Genomic DNA, 26,340 nt, shown 5'->3' on the forward strand with positions numbered 1-26,340 from the left:
TTCTCAGCTCCTTGTGCTTGTTTCCTTGCTTCTTCTAGTTGAGATCTAAGGGAGGAGACCTCTTTCTTGTATTGACCAATCTTTGCTTCAAGTTTGTTGAAGCTCTTGAGTCTTTGTTCAAGGTGGCTTGACAAAGTTTCTTCCCTCTTCTTTGCCTTATCCAATTGATTTGTCATGGATATGACTTCTTCATGATGCTTTCTTTTGTTTTGATGAAATTCCTCCTTAATTTTGGTGAGCTCCTCATCTCTTTCTTGTACTTGAAGCTTAAAAAGGTCAACTTCCTTCCTTGTCTTGTCCTGGTCACCATCTTGCGCTTTCTTCTTAAGTTTCTCATTTTCCTTTTTCAAACTGTTAATCTCTTCTATGGCAGCTATAAGTTTGGTCAGGATATTTTCTTCAAAGTCTTCTATATTTTCTTCATCTTCTAGGTCCTCTTTGGCCTTGATGTCATCACTCTTATTTTCAGCTTCCTTGATGGGCACTGGATTTCCTTCTTGCTTTCCATCATCTTCTTGACTAGAGGTCATGGTCAATGCTCCTTTTCAGTGAAGGTCATGAAGTTTGACCCATATATCTTTTGTTGACGAACATTTTTCCAAATTGGCCTTTATAGAACTTGGTATCCCATTCAAAATTGTCTTCATTGCTCTTGTATTGTACTCCTTGGATTCATCGTCCATCGTGCTATCAGTAATCACTGATTCCCATACTCCAACACCTTGAGCCATTGAGAAATTTATCATTCTTACCTTCCATGCATCAAAGTTTCCATTGAACACTGGAACTTTCCCAATTTGATTGTCATCAGTTTTCATGGTTGAGGAAGAGACATCTTTAGGAGGATTAGAGGCTTTCTTCCTTGGCTTTGCCATTTGTGTTCAAAAGATCAACCTTCAAGTTGCTAGGCTTTGAGTGAAGGTACTGGCTCTGATTCCAATTGTTGGAAATACTTAGGGGGGGTGAATCAATATTTCTTTTCAATTGTTATTTTTACCAGTTAGATCACTTATATTTAGAACACAAAATAAACAATAAGAATAAATGCTTTTATTAATTTCTTCTTTACAATGAATCAAGTACAATATATGTAGGGCTCCAACCTTATATGAAGACACTGATCTTCAATCTCCCAGGCTCCAACATGTATTGTGCCAAGCACCGACTTCGACTTCCAAGGCTCCAACCTTATCAACTTAGAGGCACCAACCTCAAGGGATCCAACCCAATATCTGGTTCAGGCTTCGACCTAGTTTCTTGAGGACTCTGATCCTCTAGGGCTCCAACCCTATCCTCCAAGGCACCAACCTTGTCTTTTTGAGGCTCGAACCCTTACTTTACTTCGTCGAGATGTATTTGGTTATACTTCACTGCTCCCAATGTCTTCTTCAACAAGCCCTTTCAATCTTTGCTTAGTCTTCACTTCAGTCCCCACGTCACGTCACCAATGACAACCTTGATCTCTTAAAAAGGTGTCACCACTGCTCTTAATCATACCCAAGCAATTTCTTCAAGTCACCTCATAATGTCATCAGCGATGTATCATGATCTTCAATAATCTCCACAAATCTTCAATGTGTCTACAATGAACTACACTAAGCTCTACACTTGCTCTAAGCCTCTTCAAAGGATGCTCCAAAACACTTCAAATAAGCTACTCAAATGTATGAGAGATAATACTTCAAAGGTGCTCCAAATAGGTCTTCAACCAACTTCAACAATGATGGCTTCAATAGGTCTGCACACAATGTCCTTGCTTAGTCTTCAATAACCCTGCATTAATTAATGACAACTTTTTCTATTGTAGAAAGTGTCTCCCAAAACAATTCTTATCTCCCAAGATATTCTTCGTAACGTCATTCTATCAGGACTTCAACAATGTCCTCAAGATCTCCACAGTCCAAGAATAATATAGTCCAAGTAACTGATCCACAGGAGACACCACAGCAAGGGTATGCTACAATGCAAAGTGACACCACAATCTAAGTTGTAAAATCTGAGACACTATGATTTTCTACAGTTCGGGCTAGGATTACCAAGCCACTGTAATAAGGGTTGCTGCACCAATCACTAATTTGTACCACAGTTAAGCTACCACTGTTATTGTCCACACCAAGGCACAGTACAGTCCAGGAAAAGGGAATCTGAGGCACTGAGCCAATGTTGCGCCAATTTGAGTTACACCAAGCAAAACTGTTGCACTGCAAAACGAGTTTTGTGGTTGCATGTCTGAAGCTCTGTGGGTGGCTGTAACCTAATCTGAGGTTCTGTAGCCTATACAGTTATTTGAGCTTCAAAGAAGGTCCTCTCGACCTCAAAAACCCGAGCTCTGTAATTTCTCTGTTATGTTGACCAAATTGGTGAGAAGAAATGAAGTCGGTAACCATGTATTTACAGTGATTTCGACCATGAATGAAGGGACACGTCTTTTTGGAGCAGGCCGACTTGAATGATTGTCTTTTAGGTCAGCTAGGCTGCCAAATAAAATTTTCTAACTTAAAAAATTCATTATATCCTCAACCACCGGGAGTTTGAGGGTAAGTAAGGGTCATTAGAAAGGGAAAAATATACTCTATAAGACGGTATAGGTCTCATTGCGGAAAGATGCCTCCAAGGTGTCAAAAAAAATCGTTGTGATTGCTCTTTGAAATTTTTAGTGCAGAGGGTGATTAAGACAACAGGAGGTCATTAGGGCTTTTAAGTTCTTCACTATAGTGTATGTGAGTCACCCATGTCACCATGATAGTGTATTTAGCATTCATGTCATCATGATAGTGTAGCATCATGTTAAATTTGGACAACTAGGTCCAAACTCCATGTTCTGATGCTCAGATTAAGAGGCTAATATTTTTGTTGGATTCCTCTTACTGAGAGGTGTAAAATCCATATAAAAATAGTCTTAATCCGATGAGCAGAACTTATATTGTGAATTTATTATTCTTAATAAATTATATGTGCAAGGTCAGCCAGTTTTGTAATGTAGGCTCACATGCCCAACAGATGTGTCACACACCCTCATTGATGGATATATATACAGGAAAAGTTGGAGAGAATTTTAAGACAACTCAACTCACATCTTCCTCTCTCATCTTAGAGAGTACGCTACCTGGAGGACGAATTTCAGCCACACGTGGGAAGGACGAAGAGGACAGACCGTATGGATTTTCTGCTGCTAGGGTTTCGCAGAAAGTTTGACCAGCGTTGACTTTGGTCAACGCTTGGTCCAATCAAGCTGAAAATTGGTGGAAAGTTTGATTTTTGAAGGCCGTACTATCTGGCACAAAAATCGAGGTCAAAGGGTTGACCGTTTTGCTGCTGCGTTGACTTTTCAGGACAGCGTTGACTTTTGTAGAATTGACTTGGGTTGACTCATCTACTAGTTGGAGGGATCTTGTGACACATCTGGGCTGGCTGACCAAAGGAGACTTTGCTGGTTGAAGCATCCTGTTGACCGCCGAAACGAACACACACATTTTTCTTGTTTCTGATTTGTCTTCTGTAAGATCTGCTTATATGTTCTATCTGCATTTTGCTTAACTACTTGTATGATTGCTGTGAGGAAAGTGAAATTGCTCTTAGCATAGAACATCTACAAAACTTAACATGGTATCAGAGCTGAGGTGAAGACAAACTCTATCTATAGCAATCATCATCGATGTCAATGGATGCCTTTGTGTCGCTGTACATAAAGGATTATATACGCTATCAATGATATACACGTTGTAACGGAAAGATATACAACGCAGTACTGTAGAGGATATGTTTAGGCAGTAAAGGAAGCCGCAGTCATAAGGACATGAGGCTGCAGTCATGAAGAGTCAAGTCGTAGTGATGGAGAGGTATCCGCAGGCTTAAGAGCTCTGGCCAAAGTGCGAAGAGGAGTATTTCTGTGTCTTTTGTTTATGATCTGATTGGCCGAGTAAGGAAGGAGGCTAGCCGAGCTTGTAAAGAGGAGTTCTGGGCATAAAGACAAGGGTTATTCTCTATGCACAGGCCGCTGAGTGATTTTGAGTTTTACAATGGGACAAAAGTCTGTTTTGAGAGGGCCGAAAGGCCCAACAAGGAGCAGGAAGAAGGCCGCAGTACCCTTGACCATCAACGCAGTAATTAAAGAAGTTTGAAGGCTGTATAGTAGGGCTGTCGTAGCAGCCACAGAAAGCCCTAACCAGGGCCGAAATTTCAGGGTCTGTGCATTGGTCGAAATGTATTTGTGGACAGAAATATGACGTCTATCACAGGTATGTGCTTGTCTTTTATAATGATGAATTTGCCAGATATTATGGTCCAGATTAGACAGTTTGCAATTCTGGTATAATGGGCTGTAAGTAGCTCCAAGTATAGTCCCTTGAGAGGGACAACAAGGGCTGTTACAAGGCAGATGCTTTGGAGTCTTAAAAATGGATATATGGAAGAGCTTAAGGGTGGTCAAGTGGGCTTATTATCAGACCCCATCTTCTGTAGTGAAACATGACAATATGACATAGTTTTCTGACAGTGATCTTCTGCACTTATTGTAGTGTCACTTACTCTCATGACAGTTATGCCTAGCTGTGATATTTCAATTTTCACAAGTCCTCCATCTACAAAGATGTACTCTATGTACCCAAATTGAAGAAGAACCTTGTGTCTGTATCTGCCATGGAAGACAAAGGATTCAATGTAACTTTCTCTGATGGAAAGGTACTCCTGTGGAAGAAGAGCTTCAAGGAAGCTATCTCAATTGGTTTTAGAGTTGGTACACTCTACCAGGTTGGAGGGAGTCCGTTGGGAGCTATGACTTGTGATACTATCCGTCAAACCGAACTATGGCACCGAAGATTTGGACACCCTCATTACAAGGCTCTTCCCGAAGCAAGGAAGGTGGTGACAGGGATGCCTGATTTTGGAAATAATCATGAAGGTGTATGTAAGGGCTGTGCTGAAGGAAAACATTCAAGGGGACCTTTCCCCTCAAGTGTCACAAAGACATCTGAGATATTGCAACTGGTCCATTCTGATCTTTCCGGTATGTTGCCTGTAACATCCCTAGGGGGATGTTCTTACTATATGACATTTACTGATGACTTCTCTCGCAAAACCTGGATATACTTCTTGAAGAAGAAGGATGAGGCTTTCATGTGGTTCCGTACCTTTAAAGCCTTGGTGGAAAATATGACCAGAAAGAAGATCAAGATTTTGAGGACTAACAATGGCACTGAATATGAGTCAAACGAGTTCAAAGACTTTTGCAGAGAAGCTGGCATTAAGAGGGAGACTACCACTGCATATACTCCTGAGCAGAATGGTGTTGCTAAACGCAAGAATAGGACTATTGTGGAAGCTGCCCGTGCCATGCTATGTGACCAGGGTCTTCCAAAGTTTCTGTGGGGAGAAGCTGCAAATACTGCTGTGTACATTCAAAACTGATGCCCTCATTCCGCTTTGGACTCCAAAACTCCCGAAGAGGTTTTCTCTGGTAAGAAACCTGATGTCTCACATTTTAGAATTTTTGGATGTCCTGTCTATTTTCATGTGCCGAAAGAAAAGGGAAGTAAGCTGGATGCTACTGGAAAGAAAGGAATGTTTGTGGGCTACAGTGAGACTTCTAAGGCATATAGAGTCTATGTACCTGGTCAAAGGGAAGTAGAGATAAGCCATGATGTCACTTTTTGACGAAGATGCTTCCCTGGAGAAAGTAGTAGATCTTCCTAGATCTGAAGAAAATCATGAAGAAAGACCTGGAAATCTGGAAGAACCCCAGGATGAGACTATGCCTGATGTTGAAGGGCCAATGGACCCTATTGATCCTTCCCCTTCTCTAGGAAAGAGGCCATCATGGCTCAGGGACACCCTCGAAGATGCTAAGGGTCATGCTGCCCCAAGGGGGACATTCCGAGAAAGCAAGAAGCCGTGTAGATACCAAGGGTATCTAGCTGCCATGAGTTCTATTATACAATCTGAACCTGGATCTTTTGAGGAAGCCATCAAGCATCAAGTCTGGAAGGATGCTATGCATGAAGAATATGAGGCTATTATGAAGAATGATGTCTGGGATGTGGTCCCGAGACCAAAGGACAAATCTGTTGTCACCTCTAAATGGCTCTACAAGATTAAACATGGACCTGATGGGAGTGCTGAAAAGTTTAAGGCAAGATTTGTTGCCCGTGGTTTCTCTCAAAAGGAAGGAATTGACTATGACGATATATTTGCACCTATGGCACGATATACCACCATCCGATCCATCATAGCCCTTGCTGCTACGCAAGGATGGAGTCTTCATCAGATGGATGTCAAGACCGCTTTTCTGCATGGTGCAATAAAGGAAGAGGTGTATGTAGAACAACCTCTGGGATTTGAAGTTCAAGATCGAGACACTTATGTCTGCAGGTTGAAGAAAGCCCTCTATGGGTTAAAGCAAGCACCCAGAGCTTGGTATGAGAGGATGGATAGTTACTTGATGAAGCTGGGCTTCACTCGAAGCAATGCTGATCCAAACCTTTACTTTAAGGTTGTGGAAGGAAAGCCTCTCATTCTAGTGCTGTATGTGGACGACCTCTTCCTGACAGGTGATGACCCTCTCATTCATCAATGTAAGAGGGAGCTTGCTGCTGAGTTCGAGATGAAAGACCTAGGACTGATGCACTATTTCCTAGGCCTGGAGGTCTGGCAGAGACCTGGAGAGATTTTCCTTTCTCAAGGAAAATATATTGTGAAGCTTCTGGAAAGATTTGGGATGGTGGACTGTAAGTCCGTGTCGACACCAATGGAACTCAACTTTAAGAAGTTGAGTGGCAGCGCTGCAGGGCCTATCTTGGCCAATCCTACTAAGTATCGTCAACTCATAGGAGCTTTGATGTTCTTAGTGAACACCCGTCCGGACATATGTTTTGCAGTGAATACTTTGAGTCAACAGATGGTTGAGCCTCATCATTTTCACTGGGTTGGTGCCAAGAATCTTTTGAGATATCTTCGGGGCACGATAAACCATGGGCTGAGATACACTGCCGGGAGTGTGATACTCTGGGGATATACTGATGCTGATTGGGCTGGCAGTGTGGTGGATCGTAAGAGCACATCTGGATGCTGTTTCAATCTTGGTTCTGCTTCGATCTCATGGATGAGCAGGAAGCAGAAGTCGGTGGCTTTGAGCACCGCGGAGGCCGAATACATTGCTGCTAGTATGGCCTGTTGTGAAGCAGTTTGGTTGAGGAAGCTCTTTAGTGAGCTGTTCCAACATGTGCTAGATACCACTGTAATACTCTGTGATAATCAGAGTGGGATTCGTATGACTGAGAATCCTGTGTTCCACGACCGATCCAAGCATATTGATATCAGGTACCACTTTATCCGGGATATGGTACAGCGAGGCGCCGTAAGGCTCGATCATATAGGAACTGATGAGCAGGTCGCGGATATTCTCACTAAGCCCCTGGGGAAGGTCAAGTTCCTAACCTTCCGTGAGAGTCTTGGTGTCGTGGAAAGACCCTATGATGTGGGTCCTGTTGGACGATGAGCTCTGGGAGCTCTGGGGGGCTTTGGGGATAGCTTCTCGGAGCTATAAGCACTCATAATGCTTTTGCCCCACCCTTGTGATTATTGAGCTGGTTCGCCACTCATTTATCTGTGCCCCGTATGCATCCTACCCATTGAGTTCAGGGCTCATGGGAAGTACCTCTCATTTGGCCAATGAGGTGTGGAAAAGCTAGAGACTATTAGCAAAGACTGATGGACGCATCAGAGATTGCCGTACTCTCTATCTAGGATGGCATGGTCCAACCACTTGATCTGGGATCAAGATTTGTGAGGTCTGGGACCTCTGGACTGACTATGTCAGTCGGGGAATGATGTCTTTGTGACTGACCCACTTCTGTTCTGAAATAAAGAAGCCAGCAAAGCAAGTTTCGGCGGGATGACTCACGATGTTGATTGCACTAATAAATGGAGTTCTCCCTAGTTGAGAGGGAGTGTTAAATTTGGACAACTAGGTCCAAACTCCATGTTCTGATGCTCAGATTAAGAGGCTAATATTTTTGTTGGATTCCTCTTACTGAGAGGTGTAAAATCCATATAAAAATAGTCTTAATCCGATGAGCAGAACTTATATTGTGAATTTATTATTCTTAATAAATTATATGTGCAAGGTCAGCCAGTTTTGTAATGTAGGCTCACATGCCCAACAGATGTGTCACACACCCTCATTGATGGATATATATACAGGAAAAGTTGGAGAGAATTTTAAGACAACTCAACTCACATCTTCCTCTCTCATCTTAGAGAGTACGCTACCTGGAGGACGAATTTCAGCCACACGTGGGAAGGACGAAGAGGACAGACCGTACGGATTTTCTGCTGCTAGGGTTTCTGCTGCTAGGGTTTCGCAGAAAGTTTGACCAGCGTTGACTTTGGTCAACGCTTGGTCCAATCAAGCTGAAAATTGGTGGAAAGTTTGATTTTTGAAGGCCGTACTATCTGGCACAAAAATCGAGGTCAAAGGGTTGACCGTTTTGCTGCTGCGTTGACTTTTAGCTTGCTGCCCCTGCGTTGACTTTTCAGGACAGCGTTGACTTTTGTAGAATTGACTTGGGTTAACTCATCTACTAGTTGGAGGGATCTTGTGACACATCTGGGCTGGCTGACCAAAGGAGACTTTGCTGGTTGAAGCATCCTGTTGACCGCCGAAACGAACACACACATTTTTCTTGTTTCTGATTTGTCTTCTGTAAGATCTGCTTATATGTTCTATCTGCATTTTGCTTAACTACTTGTATGATTGCTGTGAGGAAAGTGAAATTGCTCTTAGCATAGAACATCTACAAAACTTAACACATCATCTATCCAATAATAGTGTAATGATATGTCACCAACCATAGTGCAGCATTTATTAATTTTCCATTAGGAGATTTCCAAGTCCTTCATGTCATGTCTTGCCATTAAGTAATTTCCAAGTCCTTCATGTCATGTCTTGCCATTAAGTAATTTCCAAGTCCTTCATGTCATGTCTCCAATCATTGTCCATGTCATCAAGACCTTCATCAAGTGCCATCACGTATGACATCATCAAGTGTGGCCATTCATGTATAGTCCTTCAATATCAAGGGTAAGCACATCATCCGAGTTCTAGGCTTCTTCATCAAGAGTAAGAACATCATCATGATTTCTAGGACTTCTTCATCAAAAGCGAGGATACATGAGGTTATGGTGTCTTCTTGGTTAGTTCAAGCATCTAGGACAAGACATCTTCTTAGTGGCTTGACATCATAATGGCATCATTAATAGCTTGACATATTCATTAATGGCATCCTTATCAAACAAGAGGGACTTGTCATCATGAGCAAGGACATCATCATATTATGCATCACGATTCACAAGAATATTTGTCATCCCAATAATGTCATACTGAGATCAATGACAACCTTGATTAGCATACAAGTCATTTTTATGGAGTGATGTCTGTAAGAAGAGAATAGCGAAGATTCAACTATGACTAAAACGAGGGTGATTCCTAACCTGCAGATGCCACTATGACAAGCAAAGTCTCCTCAGCAGAAATCGTCTCTAAAACAGGGTGGTTAAGCTCATGAATTGCTTGTCTGGATCGAAATTGCTCTGAAACCTTGAAGCGAAGTCCTTTGCAGGGACGCAAACCTCTTTTCGACATAGAAACCCTAGTCTCAAACAAGACACGTCCATATTTTGCCTCACGAGGGTTCTTGTCTATGGTAACGATTGAACAAGTTCAAATTTGATGAGTTGTGTGGGTCGATAACAAGGTCTATCGGATCTATGGGAGGAATTATGTCATTGTAATCACACCAAAACGAGGCTTGCAAGACCTCAGCCTGTAGTGATCAACTCGCGAAGTGGTGGCATTAAGCCAGAAAAACAGAAACTACAACCATTGATTTATGAATATCAATTATATGCTTGTTGAAAAACCCTGGATAAAAAACTAGGGAAAAAATTTTGCTGCATCATTACATATTCTTTAAGCAGAATTAATGAGCAAATTAAGGATAATCCTAAAGACAAATTTCTGATCAAGGACAATGTGCAAGGAACCTTAAAAACAGTAGCAACTAGATCAATGATGTCCAGACCTCTTGCAAGTTAATATGAAAGATTGAGGTATGAGCCTTTTGTTTAGAAGTTTGGTCTTGTACATTGTGATAGGTGAATGTTTATCAAGTTGCAATACAAAAAGAAAATGGTGGTCAATGTAAAAGGCAAGAGCATGTGTAATTCTAGTTTGAGTTTGAGGTAGTTGGAAGTTGGCCATAACGCAGACTAATGGTGCATTGGTTTGTGCCTGTGAAAGTAGTTTAAGAACAAGAGTTGCAGTGAGTTGCAGTGAAAGTGACATAATACTAATTTGTTTAAGAAAATTGATCATTGTTGTAAGTGGGCCATTGTCCCCGATATGGGAACCCAAGACTATTGTTCTATATTTTATTGTTAAGGGTGGCAGGGTGGTGCTAGGCAAGGAAGTTGTAGCTTCCTTCATGACGTTGTCACCTCCTTTAGTGGATGCTGGTAAACCGAGGGTTGTAGCTCCTTCCAGTACTGGCTAGTAAATAGTCATGGGTTGTAGCCCTTCCGTAAGATACCCCCTTGGAATATCTAAGAATTTCACTGAAGGTTTTCGAGTTTTGTTTGTGTTCTTCAATGTGTCATTTCATCGAACAGTCGGTTGAGTCATGGTTATAAATGCACTTTTATGTTTTAAACCCCAAACAGAATTACACAATAGCATATATACACCCAAGAAACATTCCACACAGAATCCAATGTTTACATTAATTCATAGTAATGATAAGCATGTAGCAACAGCAAGGTAAACTTTTTCTCTCCTGGGAATACTCAGGAGTCACGACCCAACAATAAAAATTACATTTAATTCAAGGATTCATAGAAAGATAGATGTACACAACAAATATTAAGAACCTAGGCAATATTCCATCATGAAAATAATAATGGCTCTATTGAGAAATGTAACTAGTTTCGGTCTTCATAATTGTTGTATTCATTTCAATATGTATCCTATGTAACAAACAAGAGAAAGGAAAAGAAAATTATTATTATTAAAGCATGGGTTTCACGCTCATTATCGATAGAATTTTAGGTAAAAGCATGTTCATCGTGCTTCTAGGGTTTGTTAGGCCTTAGGATTTATTGTCATGAGTTAAAGAAGTCAACATCGTGTTTATAAGACCCTTCCGGGTAATTTGTAATTGTAAAAAGAATTATTTTTTAGTCTAGAAAGTGTTGGAATCTCTAAGAGTACAATCAGCCCTGGGATCCTCAAGTCATCCTAAAGGAGGGAATTTGACCCTTTGAGAAGGCTATATGTAGACTCTAGAGTAGTTCAACTTCAATTGGAGACACACACTCACACAAGTTCGGTCTACAAAAAGAAGTTTGATCTATAGTTGGAAGAGGTAGAAGGAGAGCGAAGTTCTAAGAGAAGCTGGAAGAACGAAATTTGTTGTTTCCAGGCTCTATCTCTCTCACACGTGTGAAGAAGCTAAGGTTTCTACAGCCAAAAAGACGCCGAAATTGCAGGTCTGAATTGTTGGGGAGTGAAGTTGTTGTTGGGGAGCAGAATTACAGGATCAAGTTGTTGGGAAGAGCAAAATCCTTGTCTTGACCTTGTTGACCTTAGGGAGAGTTGTTTTGCTCCAGGAAGGTCTCAAAAGGAAGATAGATCAGGGTTTCTATAGCAGTTGTTGGAACGAAGTTGTTGGGTCAAGTAGTTGGGTTGTTGCTGGCAGGTCAGGTCGAATTGCAAGAAGCAAAAAGGTTTAGAGGAAGGGTCAACTTGGTACTAGGAGAAGGACTTGGTCTAGGGATTGGGTCACTGTATCTCATTTGAAGCAGATTCTAAGAAGAGAAGAGTTTTCGGGTTTTCCCCTTGGAGGGGTTTTGCCCTGAATGAGAGCCTACATCTATGTCCTCTTTTGTTGTTATTGTTTCTTGATATTGTTTGATGAAAAGATATAACTAAAGAACAAAAGAAGATAACTAAAGATTCACAAGCAAGTATCAAATATAAAGAAAATAAGTTATAACAAGATGCCACTTTACATTTTCTAACATGGTATCAGAGCTAAGGTGAGCAGGAAAGGCAGCTGAAAGGACACTAGAAGGAATTTCTTATCGAGGAAGGAAAGAGGAAACTCTCAAGTAAGAATCTCAAGAAGGAAAAGACTCAAAGAAGGAGACTACAAGAAAGAATATCTCTTGAAGGAATCCAAGAATCGTTGATGGAAGACCCTCTGATCTAGGGTTTCTACATTGAAGAAGGACTACATCAATCTCACAAGGCATCAACCTTGGAAGTTGTTTTCAAGGAAGTCTCCTCAAGGATCTTGAAGGCATCAAGAAGGTTGGAGACATCGTCAAAAGAAATCTTGGTGTTCAAGTAAGTACTTTACTATCTTATAATGGTTGAATCTTCAAGTCATGTAAGTTCTTTCTACAAGGAGAGAAACAAGCTTGTCGGTGCAGTAAATTATCTAGCATGAAAGAATAGGATTGACTTGATACTAACAGAACAAGAAGTGATGGAATATATCACTAGACAAATTACTAAACCAGCAAAAGAAATGACACAAGAACTAGAAAAGTACAAGAAGGGGGAAGTAAGGGCACAGAGGATTATAATCAAATCAATCAAGGATTCTCTTGTTCCACTTGTGGCAAGTCTAAAGTCTCCAAAGCAATGTATGACAAGCTAGTGAATTTATACTTTGTAAGTGCAACAGGTCAAAAGATGTCTCTTTGGAATAAGTTATATAGGATAAAGAAATCAAACGATGAGGATATGGCATCCTTCCTCATAAGAGCCTCTCAGTTAAGAGACTGTTGACCAGTCCATGTCAACTACCCCATAGCTGTACATTTTTCCGTGCAAGAATTTCCATCATGTCCGAGCACTCAGATGATCCACAGATTCATCATTATCAGCTATATGTACACTGGAATTGTGTAAACCCATTCTGCATTTTGTAATGTAAATGATTCTAGTAAGACAATTGTATGTAACAACCTAGGTAAATTTATTTTTCTGATGATGATTTCTATCCTAGGAGGTTTTTCGTCTCACCAATTCATGTGTGTTTCTAATTACGGATGATCAACAAAGTTTTTCCCTCCAATCTCATCCCAAAGCTAAGGTGGATTTTGTCTTCAGGATCTTAAATGAGTCTTAGTGTTATTTATCGAATCTCTGTAAAAGTGATTTGGGAATAATTCTAACTATTTAGTTAGATTATTTTATTACAAATCACTTAGTCTACTAGATCATATTTTGTGTCGCAAAAATGCGTAAATCTTGAGGGTCTATAACAAACGGGTGTTCCCCCTTCATGCGTTAGAAATGTAATATTTTATGTAAATAATATTATAGCTATAATGCTAAAGTATTTGGAGGTTGGAAAAATTAGTAATCCCCTCATGAGTCAATTAATTAAATTTTGTGGCTAAAATAAATTAAAATGTTAAGGTCATAAATTTAATTAATTTAGGTCCTAAGAAAAATAAATCTCCAACATTTAAAATTCGTGGGTTTTAAAGCTTTTAATTTTTGGAGGTCTTCGACCAAGGGAATATTGAAAATTTCAAGATATTTTGGACCCTTCAGCCTTAGCAGTTAAGTCAATCAATTTTTTGAGGCAATTAACTCAAAATAATCATTTTTGGGTTAATTAAAAAGAAATTAAAAGTGAAATTAGAATTTCCTCAAAAAGTAACTTTATTTCAACGGTGATGATTAAAAGATCATTTAACTTTCATCAACGGTTGAGATTGTTTTGACGAGAATCAAGCCATCTAGTTGTTGGAGAATTTATCTATAAATTAGAGGTCTCTCTCCATTATTTGGATTAGATCATTGAATTGTGTACTTGCTCTAAGAAAGCTCTTGTAACTTTTTTCCTGGTCAATAAAATGCAAAGACTTTGGGGTTTCAGACCGTGGTGTTCCTCTTTCATATTTATGTGGTAATATTGCTCTTAATATTCTGCTGCTTTTATTTGCATTTGTTAGATAATAGCCTTTGATGATTGATCTGTGCACGTGTATCTTGCACAAATTTCTGTGTTTTTAAAATCTCACTTTGATTTGATAGAACTAGCAGGTGTCCCTATTTTTGATGATCTCATGGTTATTTTGAATCTCTATTAATCTAACAATCAGATCTAAGTGTGCAGAAGTTATCATTCAGGAGTTGGGCGTTTGAGGAAGTCCTCAGTTGGACCAACTGACTCTCAGATTACAGAATCTAAAGAGCCTATTTTTTTAATTTATGAAGTCATCTTACAAAATATTTTATTTGCAGGGTTGTTCTTGGGCTTGTGCCTCTTTAAAATTTCCAGTTTCTTTATAAATTTGTGCAAAATTGTTTAGATCTGGCTAATAGAGGGCTTTGATCTACAGATCTGCTAGATCTGTAGAATATTATTGTAGATTTGTAAATTTAAATTTTTTTAATTCATTGGGGTTTTGGGTATTTCATATTTTTGTATATACATGTTTTGGGATTTTCTATCTTTTATTTGTGTAGGAACAGATCTGAAGATTACAAGCAATTTTTGTGGATTTTGGAGATAGATCTAGGTCTTGGAGGGGTCTTGGAGGGCAAGATCTGATCTCCATTTTATTTTCAGGTTGAGGAGAAATTTCAGAAAGATCGTGGGAAAAATATTTAGGGCCTTGAGGCCCTTTGCTAACCATCTCCAGCCCCCTGCTCCCCCTCCTTCCTCTCGGCCTTCCTTTCTTTCTCGGCCTCCTTCCTTCTTCTCAGCCTCCATTCTCTTCTCGACTTCCCCTTCTCCCTCACGACATCCTCACCTCCCTCTTCACGACTCCCCTACTTCTCAGCCTCCCTTATCTTCCTCAGCCCTCAACTCCCTTGCTCCTTCGTTCTCCTCCTCCCTCAAGGCATCTTCCCCTCGGCCACCTCCCTCACCTTCCTTCTCAGTCTCCCTCCTCTTCCTTCTCGGCCTCCCCTTCTCGTCCTCCTTCATTCCCCTCTCAACCTCTCTTCCTTCACCATAATCTTTTCACTACTTTTTTCCTAAAAAACTTAACAAATAATTTTCTCAAAAATGAGTTGGCTTTTGGATTTGAAGATCTTCAATGACTTGGGCAGCTTATCTCCAAGTATCTTCAAGCCCCTAAGGGCTGACTGGTGCACATCCTCTAAACCCTTACCTCATTTCATTGATCTAATTGAAAGCAAGACTAATACTGGCATAGAATTTCAGTTAACTAAAGTTTAGCAACAAATTTAGTTTGCATCTTTTACTGCAGTACATTTCAAAAATAGAATTATTTCCATAAACTTTTGCATGCTAATTGACAAATTTCTTAATATTATTTCACTGCTTTTTCAGTAATTTATTTCTGAGTTTTAAGATCAAATGCATCACTAGATTGGAAATAGTTAAACTCAGAAATTTTCTGAATTATTAGTTATTAGTTTGTCATTTGAAGTTTCTGTTGTTACACATAGAAAAAAATTGAATCTTGCATGGTAATAGGACCACTGGTTTAAAATAAATTGTTGGCATTATCATTTGTTTTAAGAGCAGATTACTAGAACTGATATTTCAAATTTTGATCTGAGTTTAAACACTTAATTTAATTCCTGAATTACATTTGTTTTTACATGCTCGGGCAAGTAAGACTAATTTAGTTTTACTTATGCATCTAATGATCTCTGATCGAATACCTCATACAAATGGATTTCTGAATATAAAGTGTTTTATTTCCAGCATTTTACATTAGTTTCCTATTGTGTTTTCAAGTAATTACTTGTGCAGACTTCATATTTTACATTGTTGGTATAAGTATTTGTTTTCACATTAAGATCATTTTTCTAAGCCTTAAGTTAAAAAACACTCACGACATATTTCAGAAATAACTCATATTTTAGGCCCTCCTTCCGCCATCACATCATTTCACTTTGCATTTGCATACTAAGCTAGTACTTGCACATTAAAATTTTACTTCCAAGCATAAGCTTGGTCAATAGAAACATTAAGGGATCAAACTTAGAACAGGAATTTAACTAAAATTAACCAAGTCCCTGCATTTCACATAGCTTTAAGTCTTGCATTTGCATATACGATAGTCGAATCATTTAGCAATAGTTTCCCATCCTTTACTTGGTCATTATTTCCTTTGTAAGATAATTGACTCCACAATGCACTGGTATCATTTTCCTCAAATCAAATTGAATCCTTCAAAATCTTGCGCAATCTAAACAAGTATTGGTTGCTTAACTATGTCTCCTAGATTGGTTGGTTCCCAACTAATTTTCCCTCATTCCATTTCCATAGGGTCTACTCCCCTTAGTCTGCTATTGGGAGACAACTCAAACAGAGAGATTGAGGATCAAGGTGACAGCCCCCGATCTAAGCCATTGTTGCAGTGCCTAGACATTTTTTGTGACAACAAAGACCATTTGCAAGGAACTAGGGGAACCAATCACTGATTCAGAAGTGACCATATGTGTGCTAAATGCATTGCCACCAAAATGGAGCAACTTTGCAACAAGTATTTACTCCAAGAAAAATTCAACTCCCCTTGATGAGTTGTGGGCACAATGCATTCTGGAAGAATTTAGGATCAAAGTCAAAGATGATATTGGATTTGTTGAGCAAACTCAAACCTTTCTAGCCCAAGTCAAGAAAATGAAAGGAAAGTTTGGTAAGTCCAAGAAGAAAGACACATGTCCATGGTGCAATGCTTCGAGTGTCAAGAATTTAGACATTACAAAAGGGATTGTCCAAATCAACAAAACAATAAGAGAAAGGACAAGAGTGAAGCTCATATAGCCGAAGCCATGGCAGAACCTGAGAAGAAGGCAAAGAAGGAAGAAGTGAAGGATCTTTACTACTAAAGAAGGTTCACTATCTTCTAGGTTCTTTATGAATGTTTTTTTTCAGATAATATGTTTTGCATAAGCATCATAGGATAGAAGCATATGATGATAGCATGTTTGGAATTTATATGATTATGTTGCTTAGTAGAGATCATCTAGGATAGAATGTTAGACCATTTTGCATAGTGTTCATCCAGATATTATCTAAAATCATGTTAGAGATTGTCATCTTGCTGAAATAGATCACCAAGATCCAAGAAGAACCGTCATTTGAAAGTCCTTGGGAAAAGCATCATGAATGGAATAGTATGTATTCTATATAATATGGAAACATGTTGGTAAAGAGGGATGAAGAATTGCAATGCGTCAGGATACAAACCTTTTGTGAATTATATGAATAGCTAGATGATTGGATAAAAGCATAGGAATGCATGTTGATGTTGAATATAAACTTTGGATAAGATTCATATGAGAATCTTGTGGAATAAAGTTGGTTATAAAGACATGCTCAAGTATTTATGATAGAATTTGACTTACTTAAGACTGTATGAAAAGATTAGGGCTTTCTCTAGAATATGCATTGATTAACATCTACATCTAGCATAATCTCCAGAAGAAAAGTTGTAACTTGGTAATCAAGTTCGATCCTTGGGCACTCTGATGCAAGAAGGAAATATCAAGTGGAGATGGTTGATGGGGATGTTGATGGAATGAGAAGGTCACCATGGTGAGGTAAGTCTATTTCATTTATGATTTGGTTATCTGGCTAACATATTATTTTTGGCTACTAGGAAAAAGATGTTGTGGGAATGGATGATGACAGTTGAGGCAAGGTTAGTTGTATGGATGAAGAGTATTGAGGGAAGCTCAATATCTAGTACCTGGCAATGACGAATTCAAGATGGGTCCATCTTGGGATGGGACGAGTAGTTGTGTAAGAAGATAACCTCAAGGTCTAAGAAGATCACTTTCATGAGGAAGCCATGATCAGATTGAAGACTGGGAAGGCTCAATGCAATGCCTTCATGTTGAAGAAGAAAGTGATGAGTAAGAAAGATGACCCGGATCATGTCACAAGGACGAAGAGTGGAGATGGCTCTGTGATACCTCAAAATGAAGCAAGCTCGATGCAAGAGATGCGAAGGAAAGAGGGAGCCATGTATGGAGAACTAGTAGCTAGTACTCTTATGAAGACAAGTAGCAAGGCTTGTGGTGTTGACTTCCCAAATTGAAAGGAAGCCTAGAATCTGCTCTGGTTTTGAGAGGGAGCAAAAGGAGTCTCCATAAATAGAAGCAGAGATATATTCTCAAGATTAAGGGAGAATAGGGATATACTGTATGGTTTGAGAGGGAGTGATATTTGATATGACATGTGCATTCTCCTCTTCAGGTGATGAAGAGAGAATGACGGAGGATTAGATAAGCATTTGTGGTTTCCTTGAGGATATAAGAAAAGGGATCGACACTCTTTGAGGATGGGACAGGAATCCAAGAGAAGAGGACCAATATTCTTTGAGGACTCGAGTATGGAGATCTAAGATAAGAATAGTCCTAAAAGGACATACCTTGTGGACATCCGGATGGGGTATGTAACTTAAAGAGGTAGTGCAGTATCACACATAAAACCTCCTAGTGTAATGCTCTTGAATAAAGAAGAGCTTGTCCAATTAGGACTCAGGGACAATGTTGGTCATAATGATGATGCTTATAGTATGGCTTATCAATCCGACTCTTCTTGGGAACTCTTCAGTTTGAGATGTGATGTTGTGTTGGTTGTACAATTATGAATACCTCCCGAGTTAAGAGGGAGTGTTGAGAAATGTAACTAGTTTAGGTCTTCATAATTGTTGTATTCATTTCAATATGTATCTTATGTAACAAACAAGAGAAAGAAAAAGAAAAGTATTATTATTAAAGCATGGGTTTCATGCTCATTATTGATGGTTTTTTAGGTAAAAGCATGTTCTTCATGCTTCTAGGGTTTGTTAGGTTTTAGGATTTATTGTCATGAGTCAAAGGAGTCAACATCATGTTTATAAGACCCTTCTGCACAATTTGTAATTGTAAAAACTATTATTTGAGTCTAGAAAGTCTTGGAATCTCCAAGAGTACAAGTCAACCATGGGATCCTCAAGTCAGCCTAAAGGAGGGAATTCAACCCCTTGCGAAAGCTATATATAAAGGAGTTTGACTTCATTTGGAGACACACATTCATACAAGTTAAATCTACAAAAAGGAGTTTGATCTATAGCTGGGAGACGCAGAAGAAGGAGAACGAAGTTCTAAGAGGAGTTGGAAGGATGAAATTTGTTTTTTCTGGGCTCTATCTCTCTCACACATGCGAACAAGCTAGGGTTTTTGCAGCCCGAAAGAGGTCGAAGTTACAGGTTAAATTGTTGGGGAGCACAGTAGTTGCTAGGGATCAAAACTGCAGGATCAAGTTGTCGAAAAGAGCAAAATCCTTGTCTTGACCTTGTTGACCTTGGGGAGAGTTTCTTTGCTCCAGGAAGGTCTCAAAAGGAAGATAGATCAGGGTTTCTGTAGCAGTTGTTGGAACAAAGTTGTTGGGTCAAGTAGCTAGCCGGTTGTTGGCAGGTCGAAATTGCAAGGAAGAAGCAAAAAGGTTTAGAGGAAGGGCCAAATTGGTACTGGGAGAAGGACTTGGTCTAGGGATTGGGTCACTGTATCTCATTTGAAGCAGATTCAAACAAGGGAAGAGTTTATGGGTTTTCCCCTTGGAGGGGTTTTGCCCTAGCTAAGAGCCTACATCTGTGTCCTCTTTTGTTGTTATTGTTTCTTGATATTGTTTGATGAAATGATATAACAAAAGAAGATAACTAAAGATTCACAAGCAAGTATCAAGGATAAAGGAAATAAGTTATAACAAGTTGCCACTTTACATTTTCTAACAAGCTCCTTTGTCAAAATAGTTGTAGCAATGAACTTCAAATTTGATATATATAAACTCAAAAAATGCCTCAACTCACAGGGCAACTTGTTCTAGCCATAATAGTGAAGAACTCATCCTCCAAGGCCGACCCATTGAAAATGAGATAAGGTTGCAAGAAATACCCAACCAACAAACAGGTGTATGGAACAGCTCAAAAAGAGGCCCCACGACCCACAGATAACTATGAAACTCGACCCCCTTGTAGATTCAACAACCCAATACTAAACTCGACTTTATTTGGTCATAAAAACTATGACCTCCAACACAGAACTCATCTACTATCAGCCACAACAACCACAGTCCACACAGAGGCTTCTAATGATAGTCAACTCGGTCGTGAGGATAAATGTAACTCAACCTTTTTTGGATACAGTTTCAGTCTTTTCCAACAATAGGGAAACTCAATCTCCTAGTCAACAAGCTCGTTCTTTAGCAAAGAGAAGCTCAGTCACTTTAGCAAGGGAAACTCGACCCCTTTCCTCAACAACTCAACCCAGATTTGGCTTGGCAACTCCACCTAAAAGAAGATTTATGAAAAACATAAAATCAGAGCTGAAAATCAATTGATAACACCTTGAACTGTTACTCCAATTCTACAATATTTTCTATTTTGAAGAACAATAGCAAAATCTTAGTGATCTCACTTTCAAACTAGCCAGAATGTATGGTTTCAACACCGAAACTAGCAACTAGCAATGAGGATTTCCAAAACCCTAGACTCTTCCTCAAGACTCAAGAGCTCTCCAAATTCTTTTTCTCAAATGGGCAAAAGCAAGAATGAGGAGAGACTCCTCATTTTCCCTCTTTTATAATTCATTTGTCACTTTTGCCACCATTTTACCCTTTATTTTAATAAAGTCACTTTAGTGGGTTTTCTCACTTTATATTTTAAAAGTGATTTTTTGTAAGCCTGGGAGTCTAGGACCCATGTCCCTTTTTCACCACTTTAGAATTTTTAATGTTTTCTCCTAGGCGAATCATGTTCCCTTAATTAATGTTTCTTGTTCTAGCATACACGAACCTTATTAGGCTAGCAGATCCCCCTCCTTATGACTCCTAAGCAAATGGGGACATTACACCTTGTTGTAGCTGGTAAATCAGAAGTTGTAGCTTCCTTCAAGAAATAAATAAATTGCTTATATATATGTGTGTGTGTGTGTGTGTATTGTGTTCCTTGATGTGATGTTATTAGTTAATGCTTTATGATACTGAATTGTAAGGAAAAGTGAAATACTGATTCACCTCTCCTCCTAGTATTTTAAACAAGTTAATCTAATAAAACTACAAAGGTTATTTGCATTAGTCAATTAGATGAATCTCAAATGCTAAACTCAAGTGATATTGAGATCTAATCCCAACAATCAATCACTTTGGAGATTAAAGTTGTGGATTCGATCAATAACTCAAATTGATAAAAGGAAGGCTAGGATAAGGGAGAAGACACAATCTTGAGCACAATACATGGTGAGAGTGAGATCTCAATGATTGGGTGTATAAGGACTTCCATTCAAGTGTGCAGGGTTCAAAGAAGAGTGAGAGGGGCAGCAAGGGAAGGATTCAAATTTCAGATTAACCAGTAGATTGAAATACAGACCAAGGGTGTGATCAACTAGATCAAATTCCTAATTCATTGTTGTATGTATTTTTCCTCCGTGGGCCATTATCCCAGGAAGAGAGCCCTTGTAAGTTCTGAAGTTAGTTGAACAAGGAACTGAATTGAAGGGAAGAAAATCTTTGTGTGCATGTGTGAGATTCGTGTGATTCAATTTGCACCACTAATTATTTTATTTATGTGTTAAAATATTAGATGTGCTTTTAGTCAATAGATCTGCACAATAAATATTTTACTGCAATGAAATCTACTAGGTAATAAATTGTCAACTTGTTAGGGTTAGAAAATTAACAGAAACCAATGGATTTAAGGCATGTTTTCTTCATTTAACCATATTGAAGAAACTTCACCTCCATTTATTTATGGAACTTTTTGATTCATAAACTACACATAAATAATAAACTGTCCATGAAATGTCGTCTCTGGCCAAGTAGGTCAAACCCCTTCAAGATGAGCATCTGGAGTTGAAAATTGTTGGAAGTTGTCCATGAAGAAAAACTGCTACCTGCGTGTTCATTTGTTGTCCAAGCCCAGCAGAAGGACCAATGGCCAATTACAAAATGTGTGCTTACAATTGATAATGTATGGTGGAATGGAATTTCACACTATGACTGTGTAGGTGCAAATGATCATCTTGTTCACATCAAAATTGACAACATTCAAGAGCATCGACAACGAGCAAATTGGCCAAGCAGAGGTGTTGTTCAACCTCTGCAAGGAGACGCACCTGTATGTGATGGCCTTGAAGCTCGTTCACATCCTACAATCCTACGAAGAGGTGGAAATCTAGGCCACACTAGATCAAGTTGTCAAACAAAACGTAGATCGAATGAATAGGAAGCAGAAATGCTTGAAATTGTTCTTCAAGATTATGAGTCGAACAAAATCGATACAAGGAGCTATGGCCGGTAACAAATTTCGTGAGGGGAATTTAAGCCTACAATCATTTATGCCATGACCCCAGAACCCAGGGTGGAATTCACTTCAAGCTAGCAAATGCTCGCCAAAGACCCGAACCGTGAATACCACTCGCAAATTTCCTCACACCACGAAAAAAAATGGTCCTCACCACAAACATAAGAAGCTGTCGCGAGTAAGACCACCACGATAAGATGAGAAAAGGCCTTCAATGTGCAAAAACAAAAGGAGAAGAACAACAATTCCAAGGGGACAAATAAGTCCCAAAGAAGAAGGTCAATGGATCTGCAGACGATGGGTGCATAATGGGCTGCAGTTGAAATGACTGGGGCTTTAGATCTGCATAAAATGGCATAGCAACACCTAGACAAAAAAAAAATTGTGCATAGAATGTACAGCAAGGCACATACAGAAACTCCATCGTGTTGAGCGAAGGAAATGGGCGTAGAATGGGCCATAGCAGAGTTGACAGGAGTAGAGCTGATAGGCTCTGATACCATTGTTAACTTGTGCAGCAGGAGGAAAGATAAGTGTGGATTGTGATTTTATTCATATGATACACATTTAAATACATTTTTATGATCATTGGATTCACATTCCAATGTCTCTTGGACTCCTAATGCCGGTTCATATTCTTCACCATAAATGGATTAGGCGTCTAACAGTTATGAATCAATGTCTATAGGTTTGATGGGGTCTGCAGATGAATCCCGAGGCTTCTTAGTAGGTTTTGAACAGTATTATTAGATAAGTTTCTATAGCTGTTTTCTGGTGAGCAATATCTCTTATGTGTTGCAAGAGTTTTGAAGAATGCCCTTCAGCAACTACAGATTGTAAATTCCTTTATATATAAGTAAAATTACAATTTTTTTCACAGAATGAGATAATAATAAAAAAGAAATCGTATGAATACTCGATTTAATAGGAAAAAGTCACTAGGAAAGGGCAGATTTCCAAGTGATAAAACAAATGCTTAGAAATTCAACTTCATTAATATGTGAAAATTTAAATTAAAAAATGAAAGCAATCTAAAATTAAAATAATAATCTTCAATTATCGCAGCAATTAGCTCGAGTGATATAATGCTGAGAATTACAAGCAGAAGGTTGTGGAGTCAAATCCCTGGGATGGCGGCCTCTGTGAAAATTGTGAGCCTCACCCAATGTCCCTGCCAGGTTACGTTGCCAAACTGCAACTGACTGGTTAACCTGGGTGCCATCCTTGGAATGAGAGGAATTGCCCAGTGGATTCCCCGGGATGTGGATTTCATCAAAAAAAATAACAAGTTATAACAATTATCTTTAACTCTAATGCTTACCAGCAGATATAGCAAGGACGTCACCCTCAATTATGACATCGTCCTTTAAGTTGTTAAGTTGTTGAAGTTCACGAATACTTAAGCTGCAGATGCAAAACAATACAAAACAGAAAATTAATATACTGCATCATTGCAAATACCAACCAACGATATCATAAAAAGGAAAGACTCAACTTTTCAATATGATAATTTAACTCTATAAAGTATTGAAATGAGCACATCTTAGCAATAACTCTAATATTCCATTGCTGTTATAGATGATGGAATCACATTCATACCATATCATCCTTTACAATAAAAAATTTTACACATAAGAAAAGCACAGAAAAACAAGAGAGAATACAGCAGAATAGATATCCGTTGGTCATGGCATCTAAGTAACAAGTAGGCCCACTTCATTAACAAAGGGTACCCCCCCCACTCCCCCATTAAAAAAAAATTGGAAAGATTACCTAAAAGAAGATAAAATGCCAAGTCTTATTAATTCTGCTCCATCGCAGAAGCCATATATTTATAGTACAAAAGTTTCCAAAAGCAATCTCTCATGAAGTTTATCCTGATATCTCCTCAAACCTTTTCCTGTTGTTATTTATCCGTTATCCTTATTTTCTTTGACATTTTTCCAGCTTAATGCAATTGACTTTATAACAAACCTGAATATAACCTAGAGGCTAGTACCCACTATTAACAACAAAAACATTCTGTAACCTTCCTTCAAGTAGAGCAATTTATAAGCTCAAAACATAGACTATACACAAGGGGAAGCTAACCTATCAAAATTCTTCCAATATCATGCTTTCTAAATTTTCCATGTATAAAAATTGGAAAGATTTATCCCACTTCAAACCTACGGTGGATGCATAGTATGCCCATTATCTTGCTTGTATTTCTGCACTAATATAAATAACATAGATGAGACTCTACTCAGAGAGATGACAGTGAATGAAGAAAATCATCTACTCATAATCTCAAAAAATAAGTTAGGAATCAGGATTAATCACACCTCGAGTGTTTTGTAATTTCGGATTTCCCTTTTAGAACATCATTAAATTTTATAAGCCCACAGGGGGCAGCTCAATTGGCAATTGCCGTGTTATGACGTATTATGTAAATTGTGAAATTCAAGGTTCAAATCCCACGTGGGTGTTTACCCCACAAAAAAAATTAAATTTTATAGATATTATAATTATCCTACAACCATAGACAAAGTAAATTACATCAGGCTACGTGCCAATAGAATGATGGTATGACATTAGCATTTGCATTTAACTTAGCAGTCATGAGTTATTCGAGGCATTCAAGATACATTGAGATGTATAACATACCCATGCTCGCAAGATATCTGTGCTAATGTGTCACCATATTTAACTTTGATTGTAATCAATTTTGGAGCTGGAGACTTAGCACCTTTGCCTTTTTGGAGAAGTGGATATAAATAAAATAATGGGTTTGCTAAAGAGGATGCCTGAGCTATTTGAGGCATGTCCCCAAGAGCATGCTCAAGAATTGTATTTCGTTCATGGATAGATGCTTTCTCCCCAAACAAGGATTGATGCTTTTTGTGCAGACCTCCATTATCTATGTTCAGTATACTGCATCAATACAAACCGGATAATTATTGTTCCCTTTAAAATCATCCCTTAAAAGCACTTAATCTTCCAACTAGACAAACTCTTCTTAAAAGTAACAGCACCAAAACACAACTCCAATATCGAAGTTGATCTATGAAGAACCTATGATACTGTATTTCCAAACTATTACTGTACATATGTGACCAACCTGTCTATATGTATGACATCATCATCCAAGTTGTTCAGATTTTTTATAGCAGAAACAGATGTACCATACTTCTCAGCTATGCCCTCTAGACAATCACCTTCTACGACCCTATGCTTTCTGCCTTTGAAGAGAACTAGATCTGCTAGAAAAATATCTTGCTCAATGTAGCAGTCTCTGGCCATGTAGCAACTGAGGTAGCTGGTTTGGTAAACGATGAACCTTCCATATCTGGTTGATATCTTGCAGAAGACATGCCCTGAATTTCAGAGGTCACCTGAGGTATCTTGATTACACTCCCCACTCTAAGATTATCTGGGTTTGTCAGAGTGGGATTAGCCTCCAGTATTGTCCTGCAGCAGGAATAGCCCGTTAAAGTAAACCTCCAAAACTGAAAACCAACAACAGTGACAACATATCTTACAAGAGATGTTTTCATATTTTTTTTACGATTTCCTTTTGCTTACTTCCAGGTATATTCTATCATCCTCACCCCTAGACCTCAACAATATCTTAAATCTTCATACTCCAATCCTTGAGAAAGTGGAAAACATTAGGCCAAAGTCTGTAATATGAATGAACCTAAGGAAAATAACCAACCTGAAATCAACATTATGGTGGCGGCTGATCTCATATAACCAGTCTCCTTTTTGAACCTTGTGTTCGACAAAATGCACAACAGTTTCAGCAACTGCCGTTTTTGTAGTAGTAGCAGTCGTCGCGACACCTAATGACTCATGCATCAGTCCTGCAGAAGCAAAACAACTTCTTGCGCCTGTGGAACTGCGAAAAGTAGACAACAACTGAGGCAAACTAGATCCTCCCTGCAATGCAAACTAACAACGGTATTAACATGAATAAAAGAATCTCCTGTCAAAGAACAACTGCATCAGTTATCATAA

General features: G+C 38.9%; 1 protein-coding gene across 7 annotated transcripts in view; it reads right to left on the reverse strand.

Moving 5' to 3' along the window:
• The window catches only part of LOC149197188 (uncharacterized), a 154,958-nt gene that overhangs the window by 120,664 nt on the left and 7,954 nt on the right, over positions 1-26,340 (reverse strand). For 6 of the 7 annotated variants that reach the window (XR_016254745.1, XM_089405759.1, XM_089405763.1 and 3 more), the window contains 4 exons: positions 26,039-26,262; positions 25,442-25,791; positions 24,988-25,254; positions 23,663-23,745 (listed from right to left, as the gene is read on the reverse strand). Coding sequence is in view for 6 of the 7 variants with exons in the window: in XM_089405759.1 (XP_089261885.1) it covers positions 23,663-23,745; positions 24,988-25,254; positions 25,442-25,623 (532 nt within the window). In the remaining variant the exon portion in view is untranslated. Of the gene's footprint in view, positions 1-23,662; positions 23,746-24,987; positions 25,255-25,441; positions 25,792-26,038; positions 26,275-26,340 lie in introns of all 7 variants that reach the window. The other variant, XM_089405760.1, reaches the window with a different exon arrangement.

The sequence above is a fragment of the Pinus tabuliformis genome, chromosome 2_2 (assembly GCF_031772625.1).
Source record: "Pinus tabuliformis cultivar Carrire ecotype Pingquan chromosome 2_2, CPIR1, whole genome shotgun sequence".
NCBI classification, from domain to species: Eukaryota; Viridiplantae; Streptophyta; class Pinopsida; order Pinales; family Pinaceae; genus Pinus; species Pinus tabuliformis.